Source organism: Erithacus rubecula (assembly GCF_903797595.1).
Source record: "Erithacus rubecula genome assembly, chromosome: 6".
In the NCBI taxonomy this organism is placed as follows: Eukaryota; Metazoa; Chordata; class Aves; order Passeriformes; family Muscicapidae; genus Erithacus; species Erithacus rubecula.
The window spans coordinates 43,764,646-43,784,301 of NC_136688.1; the positions used below are offsets into that span (position 1 = coordinate 43,764,646).

The following is a 19,656-nucleotide window of genomic DNA, read 5'->3' on the forward strand; positions in this document are numbered from 1 at the left end:
AAATCCAGTACACAGTTATAGCTGTCACAAAATCTATGTTTTTTAAAAAACAATTATACAAACCCATGTGTTTTCTGAATAAATAATAATTCATTCTGTTCAGTAGAGCCCCCTGATATTTTCATCGATAAATAAGTATAGTGACAGTTTTTATTGCAGCCTATCTCAGGGACAACTAGTTTTCAAATTATGAATAAATAATAGACAGAAGAGGAACCGACCCTTACTTCTGATTCCTGAATTTTTTGTTCTTGGTTCAAATAAGGTTCAAACTACATATACAAGAGTGATATCATCACAATACTCAAGCTGTAAATAAAGCAGCACCACTAAATTTCCTGTCCATTCACAGAGGATGAGAACAGTCACTCAAAACATCCCAGCTAAGGTCAGGTCACCTCTAATACAATGAATGTGCATAGTTATACAAAAGAAGCACATGACTTTTCTTTAATAAACCCTGGTGATTTCTCTGGTTATGTCATACACCTATCATTGTCCCAATATAGCACTGAGTCAATAAACATGGAGGAATTCATTAGAGCTGGAGAACATTTGACTATTGTGATCAATTAAGCATTTTTATCTAAGATAGAGGAAAGGACTAACCATGAGATTATAAAACTTCTGGTAAAAAAATGCAGAAAAGCTTATACTGCACTAAAGCCAAGCAAATCCCACCTTTCATAATATCATACAATCAGATACTACTTATAACATTTCACATGGGAAAATGTTTTGTCCACCTAGACAGTCTCTCCCAGGATGCTGTTATTACTAAATTGTGATTCTTTTTTCTGTCAATATTAAACAGAAAAATTAAAATTTGTTCTTCTTCTACAAATCAGCTACATCTCAGGTGTAATTTCCCAAATTAATTTTGTTGAACTTCCCACAAAATCAATTTTCCTCATTTTGAGAGGGTGGGTGAAAGAAGTGGATAGCTCTAGCATACTACAGATAGTGTCTTAGCCCTGAGCTCTGGGAAAGAAACAAAGCACATTCAAAATAATTCTTTTTCCACACTCTTCACTCTAAGTATGTCAGAAGTAATTCCTGAACATTGAGACTTAAGCACTACTAATGGTACTAAAAACAACCACTATGATTTCCCATAAGCCACTGAAAAGCTATCTTGTGGATAGCTTTGCCTCATGGAGCAGGCTCCTTGCAGGACCTGTGGCCTTATGGAGAGAGGAGCCCATGCTGGAACAGGTTCAGGGTAGGACTTGTGACCCCATGGGGGGCCCACACTGGAGCAGCCTGTTCCAGAAGGCTCTGAGCACAATTCCTGGCTGTTTAGCTTCCATGCAGTTACACTGGAGGGAGACTGACATACAGGATTTCACAAAGCACACAATGGCAGTCACAGAGACTCTCTGTGCTGCATTCCAGGATTTTAGTAAGTTAAAGAAGTGGAATGAGGCCACCCACAGAGATTAATATTTGGAGAAAATACTGGTTAAAAGTTTAAATTTGGTGATTTTGATAATCAATATAAATGAGAATCCCCATATTAGAAAGCTCAGAATATTCTTCCACACAGGAAGTGAAAAGCAATATTATCAGTGGAAAAGACTTCAGAGATGATATGCATAGAATGACCTGTGTGTCAATACCAAACAAAAATTTTCTGGCTTCATATATCATGTAGAAACTGAAAAAAACCCCCTCCTTATCTACAAATAAACAGAGAGCAAAAACCCCTTCCAGGGGGCGGCTGGAAAGAAGGAAAATTGATTTTCCTTTCATTTGCAACAATGCAAAATATCATTGCAAAAAAGCTGAAGATGCATCTTGATCTAATTGCTACCATAGGATAACATTAGTTCAGCTTGATCATTAAGTGCAAAGAATACCTTTCCCAGCAGTATAGCAAACAAAAATTGCTGCAGAACCATCTTCCCCTTCCTTTTGCTGAGAGGTTATACTGAAGTTCAAACAACTTATTCCCATATTGGAATAAGTGATAGTCCTGGGACTGCCACTTCTGCTTCTCCATCTTTACATCTGACATCAGTCTTCCTGGGTATTAATTTCAGGCATTTTGGACAAAATGGTAGTCTAAGTGAGACAAAAACAATAAAACCAGAATGATCTCTTTAAATGGCAACAATGTGATTCTAGCAATCTCGTTAGTGTTCATCCCACACCACAAATGCAGTCAGTGCTCCAAGCATCCCTAGGCATTTTTTCTTTTACTTCGTTTGATGGTTGCAATCACCATTTTATAGTACACATAAACTAGGAGCAAATGGACTCCAACTTTTAAATCTCTAAGTATCTTGGCCTGATGATCTCCCTGTAAAAAGAAATTAACTAAAGGAACTGATAGAGTCTGCAAGACTGGAAAGTGTTGTTCACAGCACCTGTACTTTTCTCGTCCGGGACTCCATGGTTCTAAAGGACATTTCACCGAACATGGATTGATGGACTGTATTATTCTTGTTTAGGCATGTATCCTAACTCCTCTAGATAACAGGACAGAAAATGACAACAGTTAAGAACAGTGGGGTTACTGGAAGCAGACAGGTCCCATTATTACAGATCGAACTATGCTTTCAGTCACGAGCGGCGCTGGCAGGGAGGGTCAGGCCGGGAGCGGGGCCGCAGCTCCGTGCCGGGGCCGCAGCTCCGTGCCGGGGTCGCAGCTCCGTGCCGGGGCCGCAGCTCCGTGCCGGGGCCGCAGCTCCGTGCCGGGGCCCGGAGGCCCAGAGCCGCCTCCCCCGCGGCCCCGCGCTCCGCCCCGGCCGGCCGAGGCGGGGCCCGGGGCTCCGGCAGCACCAGCGCGGCCCCGCTCGGCGGCAACGCGGCGGAGGCGCCGGGCCCGGCCGGACCCCCTCGGTGCTCCGAGATGGGGCTGGAGCCGCTCTTCCAGGCCTGGAGCTACTTCAGGCGGAGGAAGTTCCGGGAGTGCGCCGATGTCTGCTCGCAGCTGCTGGAGAGGCCGCTCGGCGAGCAGGTAGCGGGGCCGGGCCGGGCCGGGAGGCGGTGGGGGCCGGCAGCGGCCGCGTCCCGGCTGCCTCAGCACCGCGGGACCCCCCTGTGCCTGCTGCAGTCCCGGAGGGACCGGGAGCGATCCCTGCGAGCGAGGAGCAGGCGCTGGGCCGCGCCGAGCTCCGCAGCGGGAGGACGGGCCGGGCAGCGCCGCCTCCCCGCGCTCCCCGGGCCTGAGGCGGCGGCGGGCGCTGCGCTCCGCCCCAGACACGCCCCGGGGAGCCCGGCCCCGAGCGGGGAGCGGAGCCGCCGGTGCTGCCGCCGGTGCTGCCGCCGGTACGGCCGGAGCGCTACCGGAGCGCTGCCGTGACAGCTGCGCGGGCCGGGCTCTTCGCAGCGAGAGCTTTAACGCACTCAAGGTTTTGCGGAGTTAAAGCTGAGATTAAAATCATGTCGGCTAGGGATGTTCCTGTTCATTTTGTACTGGTGTTGAGATGCCATAGCTGCTGTATGGACCAAATCACATAAGGTTAAGACATACATTTTAGCTCACCTTACCTACGTGCCCTACCTTGGGACAGGAGACATTTCCATATCTCTCTCTTTGTTCTTTTTCCAGCTGCAGAGACTTCTGGAAACGTAGGACACGTTTTTCAATGCCTACATATTTTCTCACCCTTCTGTAAGAGCACAGGATTTGAGAAAGTTGTTTCTGGATTAATGTTTACATTCGTGTAAACATTTTTAATGCCATATTTTAAAAACAGTGATTGAACAGAGTTAATCTTAAACACTTTACTGTAAATTTTTAAGTCTTTCAGAGCATCCTATAGACAGATGTTTTAAGAATCCTGAACACAGTTTTTATCATAAAGGGCAAATCTTTAAAGAAAGCTGCATGGTCACACAATACTGTAAATATAAAGCACAGTAATTATTTGAGCAGGTTTAGTATAGATATTTAAAGGATTATTTTTTTATGTTTTATACTGTAAGGCACAAATAAGGAGCCATCAGCAGAAACATTTTTAGTGGAGAAAGTATTCCAAGAACATTATTCCTGAACCCTAAATGGGACTCAGTATTAGGTCCATTCTAGTGCTGTGTTATTTATGTGTATTTACATTATTAAGTCTTTATATATGTGATCTTTGCATATGGAGGAACAACATTTGATTTGTGAAAGAAACTCTTGAAATAACACAGATAACAGCAAATAAAAGTTGTGAAGACCATAATGATTCTGTAGCTCTTAATTTATAAAGTTTTTAATGAAAAAAACCATTTTTCAATCTATGATCTCAACATGGGAATGTAAAAAACAACTTCATTTCTACTCTGTGCTTAAGCTCAAGTATAAAATGGTATTGTTACACTTACCAACTCCAAACTTCTGCTGGGCTGTTTCCAGTAGCCCTGGTAAGGAATAGAAGATGTATGAGCCTGAGAAAAAAATATTTAGGAGGAAATTAACAAAACAGCAATGAAAGGCTGTAGTTGAATAAGGCTTTGAGCAACCTGGTCTGGTGGGAGTTGTCCCTGTCAATGGCAAGGGCAGGGTGGAACTTGATGTTCCTTAAGGTCCATTTCAAATCCTTCACATTCTATGGTTCTCTGATGTAGATCCTAATTGGTTTTTCTTCTTCCTAGCATAGATCACACATGGTGAAGCATTTAAGTACATAAATTAAATTGTTTTCTTAGACAAGGACACATTCTTCTTAGAGAACAAGGACCTTATATAGCAGCAGTGTGAGAGTTTATCCAAATTCTGTATTGAGTCAAACGATTGATTACTATATTGAGTCTTTGAAATATTCACAGCAGCCTGTAAGCTTCATCTTTTATAAGAATGAAAGAGGAAAGCAATACCTAAGATAATTTCCTTTGAGAAGTGGTAGAGAGTGGTGTTGTGAACATTGTCTATACCAGACCAAATCATAAGCTCATAGAAGTCTTAGGTGAAGTCTCTGAATTTTAAGATTAGGTTTCATCACTGTTCTGAAAAAACTTTTAGGCCACAGTTGCATGCAAATGACTGGATTTTATAATGTATTTTTATTCAGTATGTTCATTTCAGAACTGTCTCCATATTCAGAAAAAGGTACTCTTTAGTAACAGCACATTTCAAACCTACTGGAAAGTTCAGATGGAAGAGAGGCACACTAGAAATAAGATTAGTTTGATTCTTACCTCATACAATCTTCTTGAGGAATCCTTATTAAGGACTCATTTTAAGCAGGAATAAACGACTTCTAAAAGTATTTGAAAGTATATCTATTTGAGATTAGGAAATATCAGTCTTTCTCTATAACTTTTAAAGGTGCATGGCAGGATGTTTCCATCTTTGTCTGAAAAGATTTCATGCAGTAATGTTCAAGTAAAGTTTGCAGACACCAAGTGGATTTGACTCTATGGAAGTACTTAATGTAAGGAATAACAATTTAGAAATTTTCTTTAAAAATAAAGTAAGTGTAGAGATGATAAATAAATGGAAATTCAGCATGTTTCAGAAGGATCATGGAGCATACTGCATTTGTGGTGTGTAATGGAATGGCTACACAGCTCTTTTCCATCATTCCTCTCTGTTAGTCCAGACAAAAAGAACAGGAGAAGATGTAGCATTGTTTTTACCACCTGTTCATTGTGGTACAACAGGTTGCAGAAAGCAGAATATTGGTTAAATAACTTTCAAGAGTGCAACTTGAACCAAACTCAAACCAGTTCAACATACAAAATGTTACACCTAAAATCTCTTCATCAAAACATTTTTTATTTTCTAATTAGAATATAACATTCATTGCAAACTTAATATGTAACAGCATTTATCTCTGTCAGTCAACTGTATTCATGATATTGAGATTTCACCCTTTTTATTGCAATAAACTTTAAATCCTAATATTTTCTGGTTATCTGTCCCAAGTAACCCTGTATTTTTTGTGTTATTCCGCTTTTCATTTGTAAGGGTGTTTTCCTTACCCATGTTGTTGCACTTTCATCTCATTACTTTCTAACACCTGCTACTTTCAGGTTGCAGTCTATCCTCTTTACCCTGCAAAATTTCAGGGGTGGAGTAAAGGAAGTAGTAAAGTGTCTCAAGTATGTTTTATATGTCCTTGAAACCTTACAAACGATTTTGAGCTTACTTAATACAGCAGAATGAAAAATTGAATCCTGTTTGTGGATGGTAGCATATATACCTTACATTTAATAAAATAATTTTTCTAAAACCTTTGAAAAGTTCTAAGATCCAAGGCTGAACACTGAGGTAATTAGAACTCAAATAAATGATATATATTACTTAACTCTTCTGGATTGCCTAGTCTAATCCTATTTTACATTATTCTGAATTTATTCCAATAATAGTTTATCAGCTAATTCACTGTAGTTGTGAATATTAGAAAAGTGATCTACAATTATTTTATTTCCACATTAACTGAGAATCCAGGATTATTCTCAGGCAGTTTGACTTTGATTTCTGATATCTCGATTACTTTTGAAATGGCATGTTAATGAAATCTGTAGCTCCTAAATATTTTGATTGAACTTTAATTGTCATCTTCAGCCACCTACCAGAAAATGTTGCTGTTTTTCATCTGTGTGAATTATATTAGTAGTATTTTAATATAAGCTGGCAAGTTATCTAAAATTAAGTATCATTTTTAGTACCTAAACCAGTAAGTGTGGTTTATATTGCTTAAAAAACACATAGCAATTCTAGCAGATTTAATGGTCAGATTCTTAATGGTAGTACTTCTGCAAATCAGACCCCAGAGATGTCATGTTGGGCACCAGGAAAGCAGACAGACAAATGACAACACTTGCAGAAAGTTTGGATTAAGTGAGCTGCTGTGCAGCACGAGGCAATACTCAATGGCTGTAATCACTGTGCCATCTGTTCTTATCCTCTTGTCCCATATTCTGCTAAGCATGTGCTTCCCAACCTCTGCAACCAGGGAAAGAGGGATCTTGTAGGAACAGTAGCTTCTGTCACTGTTCAGGGACTCACTTCTTTGAACAGCATGCATTAGGGTATAATTGAAGCTACAGGAGCTGGTGTCCTTTAAAGACATGCCCAGGTTGAGTTAAACAGTGACTCTTACAGGTCAGAACTTTTTCATGCTCAGGTAACTGGCCTTCTCCCTTCTAAGACATGTAACAGCAGATAAGTAAAGGATGAGACTAACAATGCCTAACTGGAGAGTTTTCATGCCTGAAGAGATGGCCTTTCCTGTGTAAAAACGTGCAGTTTTTTCCTAGCTCCTCTGCTAAATCATAGCACCACTCCTGCTCCATTCATCTGCAGAACTGTCCTAGAGCTATGGGCTGCAGAATTACATGTAGGTACATTTTTACCACTACACTTAAAAAAGTAGTAAGAAATTTTCTTCACCAGTATATCTTGACCTATGTTTTGATTTACCACTACCTGTACATGTAGCTTAGTATTCAGGATATGTTTGTATCACAAGTATAATGACAAGATTTCTCCTTTAAGAACATGGCAGATGATGATATAAGGATCTTAAAAATAAGTTTACTGATGATCTAGTTAATAGTCACATGTACATTTAGAAGCTATCTTAATTGGTGAAGAATTCTCTTTGAACTCTGTCACCAGATGCAGTAAGCCCTAGGAGGTTTTTAAAGTACTTTGTTGACCTTTTGGCTAACTGGGTATGAATCAGAAATATTCTTGCATAGCAGTATCAAATACTGTGCCATTATAAATTTTGAATTATTAAAGAGCACAACAACAACAAAAAAATTGAAATGTTTTTGAATAAATTAAGTTTTCCTGAAGAGTTCTTAATAAATAACATTGTGATAGAAGAATAATTAGCTGCTACTGATTTACATCTTGTGGAAGATTGAATTTATTTTCTCTAAAATATCCTGTCCATTTCTTAGTTTAAGAATTAGGAATTTAAATGGAGTATAGTGGAATTCACTTCTATGCTGACATTCTTATCTTGGGATAAGTAAAAACTGTATTTTTGTGACTAGCATTTGGGCATAAAAATATGTAAAATACTGGTGTTCAGTTTAATTATTTCCTATTGTAAGCAAACATGCCTTGTCTTCTGTGTTTATAGTAATAGCATGACCTAGAGGAAATACAATCCAGAACTGTCTCTGTTGATCATCCTGATTAATCACCTAATCTGATTACTCTTTGTGTTCCATATGTCAGATTCAAGGCAATAAACAGAGCCCATGTTTCAGGCCTGCTCTATTTTAACAATAGAAAAAATTTGTCCAATGTAATTAATAGACATATAGTGGATGTTCTTCCTTTAACTTGTTTAATGGTCTTTTTTAAGGATTTCATTTTGTTCATTCATCCTTTCTTCCACGTTGAACTTTCAGCTGCTATAATTTGCATACTTGTTTTTGTAAGATCATAATAAAGTTATCACAGTTATGTTTATGGACATTGTACTTGATTTGAAAAAGCATTTTCAACTGAAATCAATTATTGGTGTAACAGACTGTAGATTTATGCTTGAAAATAGTAACAGAGTGAAGTCATTGTTCCTTGGTAAAGGTTTGGGGTCTTTTTTTGTATTTCTGCTCTTAATAATTTAAAGAGCATTTTCAGAATATAATAATTTTAATATTTTGCATGTGTTAAATTAAACTCACCTGAAACTAATTGTAGAGTGAAACCTTATTAATAAGATAAGGTATGTAATATATTCCCTCTTCCAGGCTATAAGCATCAAAAAACTTAATTATTCTAAGTATTTTTTATATTCAAATAAAAGGACTTTACATTTTAATATTAAAATGCCCTCAGTGGATTTAGGGATCTGGATTAAATAGTTCCTTCATTGCTTTTACAATCTTTTGGCTTTCAAGGGAGCTTTGTATGTGTAAATGAAGAATAAATTTGAGCTTTTGTTTTGAGAGTCAAGCTTACAGGGCAATGCTATTTGTTAATCCTCTCAAAGAATGCTTTATTTAAAATCTAGTTGCTGTGGATTACTTGCATGTGTAGCAACTACTGGATCCACCCAAAGTATATTAAAGTATATTATATTTTAATGTAATTTTTGTTATTCCATACTTTGTTTAATCTTCGTGTCCTGTTACCTGCTAAATCTAAAGTTACTTCTTGTCAAAAACTGAAACACTGTGTTAGTATGTATGAATAATGCATACTCTCACCTACAATTATGAGAGTGCAATGGTTTTAGTATTATTGATCAACTCTACTTTTTTGCCAAAATCATGGGGGACATAGTTTCTGAATTTTATAGTAATATAAGTGCTCCTACAAAAGCAAATTTGTTTGATTTTTAAATTATTTTTTAAACCTAATGAACAGTGCCTAAAGTAATATACACATCTGTAACATTGAGGTGTTTCTGTATTAGTGTTGACATAATATTCCTAACTTGTCCTCATTAGTTACTGTAGCACATATGGTATGGAAGACCACCTACTGTTCTTAAAACCATCTTCGTATGTACTATAATACTCAGACACAATGGGGTGAATAAAATGCAAACTGAAATACCTCAGTGTTCTTTATCACTTAGAAAGCTGAATAGTTTCTTTTTAAAGAAAACAACTGCTATACATAAAAGAATTGTAATAGTTCATTTAATCATACAACTAAGATGCAAAACCAGTTTCAGTGCCTTAGTCAGGCTCAGGTACCTTGCAGTCAACTGAGATTAATCCCTGAGTATTCCACAGAATACTCAATGTGTAAGATGTGTTATGCATTCTAACACCAGTGAACAACTTTTAGGCTCCAAACACAATCCTTTAAAGGCCACAAATTCCAGTGCACTACAGAAGGAAATGTCCTTCACCAATATTCCAGGTCCCTGCTGCCATAGAATTTACTGAGTAAAAATGTTCTAATTGAAAGAAGTAGACCGAGTCTCATACGTCCCTGGGGTGATCTTGACATTGCCATTCTCCTGGTGGAACAGAAGGCAGCTCTGTGTCTTGGCTGCAAAGCAAGCCAGCAACAGGGCAGTCCTTGAGCTGGGAGAAGACATTGGTGTAATCCAATAGCAGCCTTCTAATACATACAAGGAGGTTGTCAAGAATATGGTATCACTTGCAATGATGCAGAGAGTAAAGGAGGCTTTGGCTTGGTATGAAGAAAAACATTTCTCAGTAAGGATAGTCAGCAGTGGACCATGTTACCCTGTGGCATTGTGGAGCCTCCATCCTTGCAAGTTTTCAAGATACAATTGGACAAAACTTTGAGCAACCTCAGCTGACTTCATAGCTGACCTTGCTTTGAGGACTTTGGACTAGAGACCTTCAGAAGTCCCTTTATAGTCTGAATTTCTTGAAGATTGTCTATTCAGTCTAATGTAGTTGGTTTAATTGCGATAGATTTGCTCAATGCTAGATATGCACAAAAATTTTCATTGCCTCTAGGAACAGAAATTGTCTGATACTATAAACGATTAATAATGATTTAGAGAAAGTGACTATCTCTCACTTTCCTTGTCTAAAGATAAAGTAATGCATTAGGAAAAACTCATCGCCCATCCCTGGAAGTGAACAACAAAAGCACTGAAGGGTAGTTTAAATATTATGTAAACATGATAATTACACACTAATTGGTGTTAAGCCTACATTTTTTCTTGTCATGCTATTTACTCAGTTTTACCAGAAGTTTTCAAGTAGATGCAAATTCCAGCTTTTTCACTTATACTTAATCTGGTAGCTTTTATTTTGTTTTTTTAGTAGTGCAATAGGCTGTTAATTTGACATTTATTCCACTTGCAATATGACTGTCCAAATGCAATGAATACATCATCTTCATCTAAAAGTACCATGAAAAAAGACTTAAAATTTTCTTTTGTCTTTTTGAGTGTAATCACCAGCAGCAACTAAAAAAAGTGTGCAAAAATGGATTTTATTAAGTAGACATTCTAAAGACCATGGTGTGATAATCTGGTTAATTTTTAGGGGATGTGCATACATCTTCCAAGTTCATTTTCTTTTAATCTATAATTTTTCAGCTTCATAGTGCTTGAATGTTAATCTAAGATTTGACTAGGATGATCCAGCAGAAGCAAGAAAGCAAAGATATCAGAAAGATACACTCACTTCAAATTTACTTTCATTGTGCAAAACATTGATTAGCTTCATAATGGGTGTAAGTTGAGATAATGTGATAAAATGGAAATTTGGATATATGTGTCAGAGAGAAAATGTTTGTGCAAAATGAGGTCATCACAAAGTATAAATGCACTTGTGTTGTTGTTTTTATTGTTTTGCATTTCCATTCCTCAGTTTTTATTCTCTCTCTTTTCAGGAGCTTGATTCTGAATACACTGTGTTTCAGGTAAAGTTTTTTCCATAAATACAATTACTTGATGCAGTCACTGGGAAGAATTTCTGATACACTGAATAATACTTGTTTTGTTGTTAAGTCCTCAATAGCATGATTTGTTGTTGTTGTTGTTGTTATTGGTAAGGCATTACATTTGATAAGGGGAAGATTTTTGATATTTTGAACAGGCAGCTTTTATCTTCGATAGAATTTTATTTCTCTCATATTTTTCCTATATCTTTATTCAGCAGTACAGTGCTTTCTAAAAGCTAAATTGAATCTACCTTGAACTGAATGACCTTCATCTGCAGATGAGATTAGGAAGAAAATGTGTATTCACAGAGAGAACAATGTTAGTGCTCTTAGGGCTCACTTTCATGTTTTATTAAATGCATGTGATGGTGGGCTCTTACCCATGCTCTTCCTGCTCTTGCAGCTCAGGCTCACTGCCTACCTTGTGTAGACTCTTGTAGCCTTGTAGGTACATCATGATGGTTTACATAAGTAAGGGAAGACTGAGAGTTATTAATTAATTTTCACTCTGCCCACATTAGCTCTAGATTATTTCAATTGCAAGAACAGTATTGTGCAGGTGATGGCATCTTTTGGCTCTCGCCCACAGCCAGAAGAGATTAAATGTGATGTGAAATGGCATCTTCAAATATAGCTCCATAACATATTTTACAGGTCTTTAATTACACTTCATGAATTCATGCAAGTTGTTTACATAAAAATGGTTTCACTGAAACACTACTGGATATCTTCTTGAGTGTAATTATTACCCTTCACCATGTAGTTGTGTTCTGAGGTTTTCATTGTGTATGGAATAAAATTTGTTATAATAGAAAGTATTATTGGAGAATACAAGCTCTTAGAAATGTGTATTCATGTTCAGAGAAAATATTTAAATTTAAATACTAAGTTTATATTTTTAATTTGGTTGTTGGACATTTCAGGAATAAAAAGAAAATACTCGATTCTATCAATACTCGAGAAGTTACAAACTTCTCATCAACTGAGTGAAAAATGTTTTGTCACTTTTCTTTCTGGATTTTAGACTTACATACTGTATACTGTATATCTACATACTGTTTCACATTTCTGAACCTCATTAATTGCTATTAGGTATTATAAATTTTGTTCTGATTATGAGTTAAGCAAGCTATATTTGTTATGTTGTGAATATGTGGGTTGTCTGAAATTAGCTTCCCTTTCTTTTTCCTACCATATAGGTGCTGTTTCATAAAAATGCAGTTTATCTTCATAAGCTCCAGACATAGTGGTTATCACAAAACAAAATTATCAGTCCCACAAAGAGAAAGCAGATGATCTGTAATCTACAAACAGATGTTTTAGATTCCTGAATTAAGGAATACTGTGTGATATTTGAATTTTTTGTTGGCTGTGAATCCTTGGACTAGGAGCTTTAGACTGGAAGAGATAGCTAAGGAATCTACTTTTTATGACAGATATTTGCCCAGTAATTGCAAAGAGACATGTTGATTTTAAAAATACATTTTCAGATTTTAGTTAGTGGAAAAATCACAATAATACACTTATGCCTGTGTGAAGAACTGACCTCACTTTTAGCAATTAGTGTAGAGGAGTTACTACTTCCAATTTCCAGGAAAAGATCATTACTATGGGCAGATGTTCTTGCTTCTAGTAAGAAATTAGCCAGTGGTTGGCTATAAAAGAGCTCTAATTGGAGCATATTCCATGTATAGACATGGTTATATTGACTGCAGATATACATGTCTTTGAAAAGAACAGAATACTATCAAGGTATTAAAAAATCATCAAACTAAATACTTCATAGAATCATGAAAAAACATTAAAGGTGTTGAACATCCAACAGAAATCTCAACATTAATTAAAGGCTGTTATCCTACAACATAGGAAGAAACTAAAAAAAAATAAAGCAGATCTGGATTATGACTCTCTGGCCTAGATTCAGATCATCCTGTTGAATTCCCTTCTCTTCATTCCTGAATGAAGATTTCTAATCATGGTTGAATCAGCTGGCTGAAGCCCTCCTTCTGCTTGGAAAAAAGCACTTTTTAAAAAAATAATTAAATATTTCAGCATCTTTAGATACATTTTCTTTTTGATTGACACAAATTTACATAGAAGGGAAGTCTAGAGAAAAAGACAGGATGAATGAGAAGTGTCTCATTAAATGATTACTTAAATTATTAAGTAAGCCTGAATTTCAGATCTTCTCATACATCTTACTTAAGGAGCAAACATTTCCATGTGTTTGACCTTCTTTTCTATTACGATAGCATCAGTCTGTTTCTATTTTGAAAGGTCTCGTTAGCAAATATTAAATATACTTTTCCACCAGACTGCTGTACTGTGTGTTAAAAAGGAAACAAATCTAATTTTTTGGCAGTGATTTTTACTTGGAAAAAATTATGATGATCTGTTCAGTATCTGATGGAAGATCAGGGATTAGTCTTGTGGCTTCCTTTATTATGCCAGTTGAATGAGTACCTTACAAGCATATCAAATTATCAAAGTGGTTGGACCTGCACGTACACTGTTGGTATTTCTATACAGCTGCTACTGATTTTTCATGTTTTCTTTTTCCTCCCCACAGATTTGGTGTCTTCACAGTCTACACAAAGCTGGTCACATAGGTTAGAGTTATGCTTGCCTCTCCACACTGCTCAGATTATCCTCCAAGACATACAATGTAGTAATTTGTCAATTCAGGTCACTAAAATGTATTCAAATACTCTTATAATCTGAAATGCCTAGGTTATGTATTTATACAGTGTTTTACAGCTGGTGTTTGAACAAAGGACTTAGTCCCCCTTTATACCTCCATCAGACAGATGGATATACTCAGCTGTTTTTAAGTCAACACCCTATTCAAGCCTAATAAAACTGTGAATTGAATAATAAAGAAATGGTGGAATTGCTGATTAGAGTATTTACTTAGTGTCTTGAAGATATTTTACTTTTTACTTATCCTTATTCAGGCTGCCTGGAGCCTGAAAACACGAGCTTTGACAGAAATGGTGTATGTGGATGAAATTGATATGGATCAAGAAGGAATCGCAGAGATGATCCTGGATGAAAATGCTGTTGCTCAAGTTGCACGTAAGATTGACTTCCACTTCAAATACATTGACTCAACAAGAGCTCTTTTGGCCATCTCTTGTGTCATCTACCATAGAGTAGTACAAACTGAGGTGACCTGATACAGCATTTAGTATTGGTAAAAAGAGTATTTTTATGTTGTTTTACGGTTGCATGGTAATATTGAGATCCACATGTGTTCTTGATGTAGCTCTTAGGCCTGTCAGATGAGAGTTCAGACCCTGCTCAATCATGTTTTGTCAGCTTTTCTTCTACATTTGGGGAAATGTAGTGAACATACAAGTGGTCACTTGCTTTTTCCACCAGTATGTAGATTTCTTCTGCTCCTTTCTGGCTTCTTGGGAGGTGTGGGAAATTAGACAAAAAATCTGCCCTTGGTGTACTGTGAATTTTATCCATATGCCTGTAGTGTAGACAACAGTCAGATATCACCTTTTGGCATCATGTCCTGCAAATGTTATCTGAACTGATTTTCTTTCTTCTTCTTTTTTCTACTTCATTTTTCTCTTCCTTCACAGAGCAGTTCTTCAGCTCTGTCATTGTTTCTTCTATGCAATTCTTTTTCAGCTTCATCAGTTTCCTTCCGAGTGGACAATAATTAGTTGTCTTCCACTACTTTTTTGGCATTTTTTGTATTTTTCTCTGTTTCTTTAGTACCGTCCACATGGAAATTTTTTATGTAACTTATGAAGTGTGGCTTTCAATCACATACCATGTGGAATTCAAGGGAAGAACTGGAAGTGATACTTGAAGTGTTAAAAGTTTTTCTTGCCTGTATAGATGTCGATAATTTCATATCTATCTGATTACATTTGTTAAAATTTTCCTTACATGCTTGGTCACAGTCAGACAGTACTGGAGATGTGTATATACATTGTGATCAACTAATTATATATATATATCTCTTAAAACACCATAGTAATAAAATTTAGAGTTTTATTTGATTTTGTGACCCCCTGTTCTAGGTATTATCTTCCAAGAAAAATAATTTGATGAATACTATTTAGAGATAAGACATTCTGGAAAAATATATTCATATTATGTTGAAACTGAAAAAAGGTGACTTTCTGGATACTGTGTCACAGATTTCAAAACCAAAGAAAATTATTACAATAGTGTAGCCTGTACTTCTGAATCATAGAGATAAGACACTGCTTTTTGTGCTTCAAGTCTGTTAGATGTGCCTGAGCTAGTATATAATTTTCAGAAACTATAAGAACTTTCCAAAGATAGACAACCCCCTGCAGTATTTTGTAAATTATTAAATTTACTAGCTTTTATCAGTGTGCTGTATCTTTAGTGGGAATTATCAACTATAACTCAACCTGTTTCTTCTTTGTGAGCATTGTATGCCTGATATAAAGTTATTTTCAAAGGTACATTTCCGAAGTAAGTAGTTAAATCTGCCATTAAATCATCTTTTCTTTGATAAGTCCAGTGATCTTTTCTTTGATAAGTCAAACAATCTTCTCATTCTGAGTTATATCTTCTAATTTTTAGTCTTGAAACTCTTTTCTTAATCCTTTCTAGTCATCCACTGGTCTTTTGTAGTCACCAAACCAGAAAAGGGTCCATTAACATGCAGAAAACATGTTTTTCTTCTACACATTCATTTTACTTTATTTGCACATCTGAGGTGTTCTAATAGAACACTTTCTCATAGAAGGTAAGCACAGAAATGGCTAAACAGAGTGCAAGGAGGACTGAATCAGTGGTGCCCAGTGACAGGAGCAGAGGGAGAGGGCACAAACTGAAACTCAGGAGGTTTCTTCTGAGCATCAGGAAACATTTATTTTTAACTGTGAGGGTGACTGAGAACTGGCATAGGCTGCCCAGGGAAACTGTGAAATCTACCTCCTCAGAGCTGTCCAGAAACCATCTAAATAGGGTCCTGGGCAGCTGGCATCAGGTGTCCCTGCTTGGGCATGGTTGGACCAGATGGCCTCCAGAGGTCCTTTCAAACCTCCACCATTCTGTGGTTCTGTGATTACTCCACTTATACACATGGCTTAATAAAAATGGTTGCTTACTGATTGGGGGCTTTGTTTTTTGCTGTTGAAGTGTGTTAGCCATAGTTGGTCTTGACTGGGCTCTTTCACTGTGGCAGATCTTTCAGGATATCCTCCTCCACTAAAGTCATAGTTCAGAAACATAAAACTGTGTATCAGCACCTCTCATATTGTAATTGGTATTGTCTTTGCCTACCAAGCACTTTAAATCCCTGGACAAGGGAGCAATATCTCAGAGTGAAGTGAGAAATGGTTTTATTTTGTAGGACCAGGAACATCTTTGAAACTTCCTGGAACTGGCCAAGGTGGAGGCCCCAGCCCAGCTGTTAGGTATGTGATAATCCATTTTTAAAAATGTGACAAGTTAAAAATGAACAAATCATAAACTTGAGCTTCTGAAAATGATACGTTTCAGGTGTAACTGTTTAAATTCCTTGTCAATAAATACCGCTTAACATAAGGATAATGTGCTTATCATCTTCAGGCCAGTAACTCAATCAGGACGACCCATTACAGGGTTTGTGAGGCCCAGCACGCAAGGGGGGCGGCCGAGCACCATGGAGCAGGCGATCAGAACCCCCCGGACAGCTCTGACCGCCCGCCCACTCACCAGCGCCTCCGGGGGCTTCATCCGGCCCGGCACGGTGAGCTGCCTCTTCCCACCATGGGAGATTCCTTGTCACAGTGGCTGGCACAGTGACACTGTAGTTGACTTAAAAGCTGCATCTAAACTCAAGTTTGAAGGAGGCGAGTGTTTTTAGTTTTTTCGATTATTTTCAAAGTAGAGTTTGAAAATATAACTTCTTGCGCATTTGCTAGTCTATTTGTATAAAAAAGTATACATAAATTCACCAGGATTGGTATCAATTCCAATTTCAGAGGCTTCTTGAGACATATTTTTATTCATGGAAGGCCATGCAAAGACTATTACGTGATTTCATCGTGTCTACTACAAAACAATTGCTAAGCAATGTGTCAAAAGATAAGAATATAGTCTATACTAATTTACCCCATTCCATTGGCAAAATTAATAAACTGCAAACAGCATGAATATGTAATACATATTAAAATCACATTAATGGTAAAATTATGGCATCTTATCACTATTGCAGGTAAGAACTAATCTTCCTAAGTATTTCTTGAAGATTTCTTTTGGTTGTGTGTCCCAACTACCAAGCTACATGCTTAGGCACTGTATGGAAATAGTGGGGTAAGACAGGGAAGAAGAAGGAACAGTCTGTACTGCACAGTAGAGCAGTGAACCTAGAAATGTTTTGTTTGGAATTTCGGTGGTTTCTTGTATACTAATAATAATTTGAAAATCTTCAGGAAAAGTGTAGGGGATCTTCACACTTAAAAAGCTTCTTTTTTTCCCCCTCAGGCTTCAATGCTAACAAATCCAGATGGCCCTTTCATAAATCTGTCTCGACTGAATTTAACAAAATATGCTCAGAAACCCAAACTGGCAAAGGTATGTAACAATTTTAGTGTTGTGATATCTTTTTCTTATTTTCTGGTGTCATTCCAATGTAACTGTACATGGGATTGGGGATAAAAACAATGATGAACATTGGTTTAGTGATTTTTAGTGGTTTAGTATTAACTTCAGAAAAATAGTGTGTTACTCAACCTTTTGACAATGTTCACCAGACTTGAAATTGAAGGTATGTTTAAAGAGGTTATGGTAAAAGTATAACCTAGGAAAAACACTAGTATAGGAAAAAATATTCCACTGGAAAATAACTTGAGCTGTGCATCCAGGAGTGATGAAGGGCAACTAAAGAAAGAAAAAGAGCCCAGGTGCAAAAAAATCAGTAGAATCTTCCTTAATGTCTGGAAATACAGTTCTCTGTACAAATAGATGGCAAACCTGGCCTAAAAATGTACACAATGTTTGGATTTTTTCCTTTGCTTTTATGGCACGAGTTAACACTTTTTATGTAAAAAGGTACCATTTTTTGTTCAGAATACTTCTTAATTTTCAGTTAAGATCATCTGATTGATGGTCAATGAAACTGTCTGACAATGGAACAGGTTTTTGCAGGTTGTCTGCCCAACTTACAGGTTTCAGCTCTAGTGGTAGGGAGCTGAAATTTGTGTGAAGATTTATTGTTATGTTGCCTTTCAGTTGAATCTTTCCCCAACACAACCAGTTAGCTGTATGGTTGAACATGTTTTCTGTGCATAGTATGTTCATAAAAAACAACTGTTGGGCTGAAGCCAACAGCTCATTTTGCACAGCACATCAAGCAATTCTCTCTAGGGAGCACAAGGTATCAAACACACTCTAGAGAGATATATTTGGCTCTCTACCTAAAGGTGAACAAAGCAGTGTGAATTCAGTCTGTTTTGAGAAACATAATGGTGAGCATTGTTAAGAAGAGTGGCAGTATCTGATAATGTGCTGGTGGAAATAGCTCTTCCAGTCCAAAACTCTGGTTAACAGTTTTTCATAAGCAACCAGGAAATTTATTTGCTTTCTAAAGCTTGATCTGGACTGATATAGGGCATTGCATTTCAGTGTAATTTTCAAAGGAAATAAATCTTGTGCAATTGCACTGTATCCTTCACCCACTGCTTGCATCATTGTCCCTTGGCCTCTTAACCAAACTAGTCAGAACAATAGGTATCAAATGTAGTAAGTTCTAGTCTGGTGAGGTAATTGAAGACTTCCAGACTAACTTCTGAGGGCAGTTACAAATCAGTTCATTATCAGTGCTGAAAAGATCCTGCATGCTTTTTGTCCAGTTATGTCCTTGCTGGCAATCAGCCAGCAGACACATTATTATAAATCAGTCTGGAAAACAGAGGGAATGTAAGAATCCTGGGAAGGATTAAGAAGCACAAGACACATCCATAAAAACTAGGCTTAGTTCTTCTGCTTGAAGACAGCTAGTTTTTGATTATGATTGCTAACTACATGCTATTTAAGTAGGTAGGTTAGCTTTCAGAGGAAATATTCTTAACAACGGTTCTCAGAAATGAGAAACATACATATTTTTAACAATTTTGGGTTTTAATTAGCATTTTCTGTGGCAGATTTGTCTTCCTTCAGTTTCATATGAAAAGAATCTTAAGCCAAAAAATGTAAATCAACAGTCATAGAAACATCCATAGGCAGCAAGTGTACTTGTCAGTATTATGAAGCTAATACATTATGACATTAACATTTCACACAGAATGTAAGATCTAAGTTTAAATTTGTTGCTACATGGATTTATAACTGTTTTTAAATAAAACAGCATTAGGCTAAGGCCAAAGCAGGGGGTGAGAATGTAGACTGCCCTGTCT

General features: G+C 37.1%; 1 protein-coding gene across 1 annotated transcript in view; it reads left to right on the forward strand.

Moving 5' to 3' along the window:
- The first annotated feature begins 2,740 nt into the window (after window positions 1-2,740).
- The window catches only part of TTC8 (tetratricopeptide repeat domain 8), a 40,396-nt gene continuing 23,480 nt past the window's right edge, over window positions 2,741-19,656 (forward strand). Inside the window, exons 1-6 of the mRNA XM_079308055.1 lie at window positions 2,741-2,962; window positions 11,231-11,260; window positions 14,236-14,356; window positions 16,632-16,695; window positions 16,850-17,009; window positions 17,747-17,836. Coding sequence (XP_079164181.1) covers window positions 2,855-2,962; window positions 11,231-11,260; window positions 14,236-14,356; window positions 16,632-16,695; window positions 16,850-17,009; window positions 17,747-17,836 — 573 coding nt within the window. The 5' untranslated portion in view covers window positions 2,741-2,854. The remainder of the gene's footprint in view (window positions 2,963-11,230; window positions 11,261-14,235; window positions 14,357-16,631; window positions 16,696-16,849; window positions 17,010-17,746; window positions 17,837-19,656) is intronic.